Source organism: Myotis davidii, unplaced genomic scaffold (genome assembly GCF_000327345.1).
Source record: "Myotis davidii unplaced genomic scaffold, ASM32734v1 scaffold604, whole genome shotgun sequence".
Classification (NCBI taxonomy): Eukaryota; Metazoa; Chordata; class Mammalia; order Chiroptera; family Vespertilionidae; genus Myotis; species Myotis davidii.
This window is the reverse complement of record NW_006294875.1, coordinates 421,344-426,282: the sequence shown is the minus strand read 5'-3', so window position 1 is coordinate 426,282 and position 4,939 is coordinate 421,344. Positions and strand designations below refer to the sequence as shown.

At 41.1% G+C, this 4,939-nt stretch overlaps 1 protein-coding gene across 2 annotated transcripts in view; it reads right to left on the bottom strand.

Moving 5' to 3' along the window:
* The window catches only part of REPS2 (RALBP1 associated Eps domain containing 2), a 186,547-nt gene that overhangs the window by 66,411 nt on the left and 115,197 nt on the right, over positions 1-4,939 (bottom strand). For both annotated transcript variants that reach the window (XM_006769434.2, XM_006769435.2), the window contains exon 13: positions 2,704-2,840. In XM_006769434.2, coding sequence (XP_006769497.1) covers positions 2,704-2,840 — 137 coding nt within the window. The remainder of the gene's footprint in view (positions 1-2,703; positions 2,841-4,939) is intronic.

Here is a 4,939-nt window from a genome sequence, read left to right as displayed (position 1 = left end):
TCTCTTATTCAACATAGTACTTGCCACAGTGATAAGACAAGAAAGAGAAAAAAGCATCCAAATTGGAATGGAGGAAGTAAAACTGTCATTATTCACAGATGACATGATAGTGCACATAAAGACTCCACTAAGAAATGATGAGATTTAATAAATGAATTTGGCAATGTAGCAGAATACAAAATTAACACCCAGAAATCAATGGCATTTTTATATACCAATAATGAACTCTCAGAAAGAGAAACTAAGAAAAACAATCCCATTTACCATTGCAACATGAACATTAAGATACTTAGGAATAAACTTAACCAAGGAGGTAAAATATCTGTACTCGAGCCCAGCCGTCATGGCTCAGTGGTTGAGTGTTGACCTATGAACCAGAAGGTCATGGTTCAATTCCCAGTGAGGGCACATACCCGGGTTGTGGGCTTGATCCCCAGTGTGAGGCATGCAGGAGGCAGCCGATCAATGATTCTCTCTTATCATTTATGTTTCTATCTCCCCCTTTTCCTTCCTCTCTGAAAACAATACAAATATATTTTTTAAAAAAGAAGCTGTCTTAATTCAGGTTCTCCCAAAAGCAGCCCCTAAGATGGGGACTTAGGAACAGGTATTTTATTTGGGTGTGGGGAAAGTGACACAGGGCAGGAAGGAAGAAAGTCAAGAAAAAAATGTGTTATTAATGGAGTACTACAGCATGCAATTGGGGGACAAATCACAGAACTGTCACGCTGGGGAGGCGGTCAAGGAAGTCAGAGGGCTTTATCCTCCTCAGACTCCCTTCCCTCATCAGTCTGCTCCAGGAATGAGTGCCTATGGGCCAAACATGTTGCTATTTGGATTATATATTTACTAGAGATCCGGTGCACGAATTTGTGCATGGGTGGGGTCCCTAGGCCTGGCTGGCGATCAGGCAAGCTGGGGGGAGAAAGTGCAGCTGGCTGGGCGCAGGGACCAAGGGAGGTTGGCTGTGGTAGCACACTGACCTCCAGGGGCCAGCTCCTGTGTTGAGTGTCTGCCTCCTGGTAGTCAGTGTGCATCATAATGACTGATTGACCTGTCATTCTGGTCGTAATGGTCGCTTAGGCATAGATATAGATATAGATATAAATAGATATAGATATAAATAGATATAGAGATATAGATATAGATATAGATATAGATATAGATATAGATATAGATATATAGATTATCTCACCCAAACCCTCCAATTCTCTGGATATTGGCCCTATTTTACAGATTAGGAAATCGAGGTGCAAAAAGATTAAACCAGTTGATGAAAATCATATAGTTAATAAGAAGCAGAGCAAGTTTCTGAGTCCAGTCTTGTCTCTTCCTCTCTAGGATGCAATGTCATAAAAGCCACAGCACATCCATTCTCCAAACAGCTGGCACTCCTTGTGGAGTCACACAGCCTGTGAGATGCTTGTGTTTCCAGCCTCTCTCCTTGCAAAGAAAACATATTGAGACAGCTGCCCAGATTGTTTTAATCTTCTTGCATCCACAGAAAAATCTTCTAGGTCATAATCCACCAGTCATGTAAAATTTTTATAGCATCATCATCCATGGCTACTCCCACCCCAGATACTAGTTACTATGAAATTATGCCAGAATTTGGATCAAAGTATGGGGGGAAATTCAAGGCAAATTTTTATCTGATGAACTCATGGCAGAGAATCAAATTTCAGAGAGAGCTCCAGATTCTAGTATATTAAAAAACATTCTATAACTTTACTGTGAAGAGAGTACTTTATTAGAACAAATAAAGCATGCTGAGCTCTGCCGGGACACAGAGGTCATGCTAATGTGTGAGCCAAGGAGTCTTTTCTTGCTTTAGTAGAAAAGATAATAATCTGAAAATCATTAGCATATGAGGTTGGCTTGATTTAAAATGCACATAGGTATAAAAAGGTCCAGGAAATCAGTGTATTTATAGCTTGCCTACATTAGTCAGTGGAAAGGCCCTTGCTGCTCCGAAAGTAACACTTGGGATGGCGTTGTATCCTAGTACCTTCAGCAAAGCAAAGGCATGATTCTCAGCTTCTGTTCCATAGGTTCCCTAATCTTCCACTTCACAGGGAGCCAGGGGAACAGTCAGGCCCCTCTGACACCACCCACACTCCAGCCCAGCTCTACAGCAGCTAGATCAAGAAAGTCACAGCCCCAGAAGTCCAAGAGCATCCCACCTGAAGGAGCCCTTACACTAGACCCCACCACCTACCACCTAACCATCAGTCAGACTTAGAAAGCAGAGTCCCCTTAGCATTAAACCCAACAGGACACAGGATCTTCGCCACAGGGATAAAATGCAAAGCATTCTGGCCAGGCACTGCTCACCCAGATCTTTCACAGAAGAACTGAGGAAATGACAGATAACAATCATGTATACAAATGACCAGGATGCAGATAACAAGACCCCAGCCACACACTCAGTGGGCTGTCTGAATGAAGCATTTTATCCTCTTGGTACAGAACTTCATAATTCTTGGTCCAGAGCAAGTGTGGGCAAGGCTCCAGACACATGTGATATCTATCTGCCTAGAACTGCTTTCCCTCCCAAGAATCTCATAGTAAGTGTAGACTTTCCTGGGATGGGAAACAGCCAGGTCTGCTCATTTTCTGGGCTCACAAAGGCCTCTGTGGCAGACACCCATCCACTGACTCTAACAGGAAAGGGAAGGGCTGGGGTGCAGAGGGGAACTTCACCTGGCACACTGGGCTGGAAGACTTTATTCAGATCCAAGGAGGAGGCTCTGGAATGGGTTTTCTGTGGCCGCGGTGGCGGGGTGGGAGGGTCCTCGCCCCTTTTCATGGCCTCTTCTATGGAGGTGCTAGAGTAAGATCTGCAGCAAAATAAGGGAAAGTCAGAAAGGAGGCAGCAAAGCTTTACTCTCTGAAGTTGGGTTGAAATGGAAAATACCCACAAAAGTCAAAGTGACTACAAAGGACTGAAAAGCTCCCAAGGCAAACATGAATTCCACTGTCCCCTGGATGCCCTATCTACCACAATGCCCAAACCCCAATCGTGAATCAAAATCTTTTTAAATCTTTGCTCCTATTATATCTTAAACCTAAATTTACTGAAAAGAAAAACTTTCTATAAATTAAAGTCTGCTTCTACTGGAATTATTAATAAGAATAGCATGAAAACCCTTCTGCTTAGGTACTTCCCTATTTTAGAAGAAGGGCTTCATGCTATTAACTGAGTGCAGAACTTTTCTTCTGTTTACATGCAAAGGTGATGACAGGCACATACTGAATTGGTACAGACAAGCTGAGAGTAAGACTCAAATGTTCAAGGGAAAATGCCACAAATGAAATTCAGGAAAGGAAAACACACACCAATCAGGTCGAGGGGTCTAGTTTGTCTTACCTTGAGAAATACGGGTTTGGGGAAACTTTCAAAGCAAAAGCCTCCTCTTCATTTCCTCCCTCAATTTGTGACAAGGCAGTAGCTACCTAGACAACTTCTGAGATCATAATGTCAATAATGACATTTAAAGAAAAATGAACTAAATAATTTGCCAAAGGTCACACAGCTAGAAAGTTGCATAGGTTCAATTTAAACTCTAGTCCCTATCTGTTTCCAAATTCCATTTCAAAAATGTTTTGATACTGCCTATGAGCCAGGGAAGAAATCTTTTGGTGATAGCAGCTAGACTATTAGAGACTACTTACTTTCTAAATTAATTCCACTCAATACATTATTCTATTGCTTAGGAATAGGCTTGTGGATGAGTTCCCAATATGATTTTCTAAGAAGTGAATGGGTATGTACGTCTGTTCTATTCAGCTTCTCAGCCGACGTTGTGTCAAAAAAAGAAAATGACCTTTGAGTCAAAGATATGTCCTAGGGACAAATTAACGCCAGGAAACTGTTCTTGCTATTTAGCTATTAGAGTGGCACTTATGAAATTAGAATCTATCCATTTTTATTAGGTAACTTCAGTTCTTGGTAAAGTTGGTTTTCACATAGCAAGTTTTTGTTTTCCTGAATGAGTTCCTTAAGGTTTCTGTTTTGTTTGCCATACAAAGTTTTGATCTTTAATAAAGCCACCATAATGGCATGTGACGTGCTCTGGGGTGGTTCCTATCACACAACTGGCAAGACAGGCAAGTCAAAGGCATGCAGAAAGTATCAGGAAGAATGCTCTAATACTTTCAACCAGAATAAAATGGAATTTATCTGAAAGGACGATAAAGTTTTCAAATGGGAACTCTTGATTTAAAAAGGAAATTAGAGCCCTGGCTGGTTTGGCTCAGTGGATAGAGTGTCAGCCTGTTGATTAAAGGGTCCCAGGTTCGATTCTGGTCAAGGGCACGTTCCCGGGTGGTGGGTTCGATCCCCGGTAGGAGGCATGCAGGAGGCAGCCAATCAATGATTCTCTCTCATCATTGATGTTTCTATCTCTCCCTCTCCCTTCCTCTCTGAAATCAATAAAATTATTTTTTAAAAAATAAAAAAGAAATTAGAGACCCTAGCTGGAAATTGAAAGAACTCCTAATGCCAAATATAGCTTTAGTGACATTATTCACTAAACAAAGAAAAAATGTGGGGGGGTAGGAGATCAACCGAAGGACTTATATGCATGCATATGAGAATAACTAATGGACACAAGACACTGGGGGGTAGGGGAAGCCGGGGAATGTCAAGGGGGGCAAAAAGGAGACATGTGTAATACTCTTTGTAATACTTTAAGAAATAAAAAAAAAATGTGTGTGGCACGCGCACACACACACACATACTACTCTTTACCACATATCTCATGCCACTTTATTTCCATATATAACCTGTATATTTATATTTTGTTATTGAAAGTTAACTGAATATCAAATAAGTGATACTGAAAAACTGTGATTGAAACCAATTAAAATATAACTGTGCAGGGAATCAAAAATGATTAATACAGTAGTATTCGAGTGGTGATTTTTCCCTCTTTCC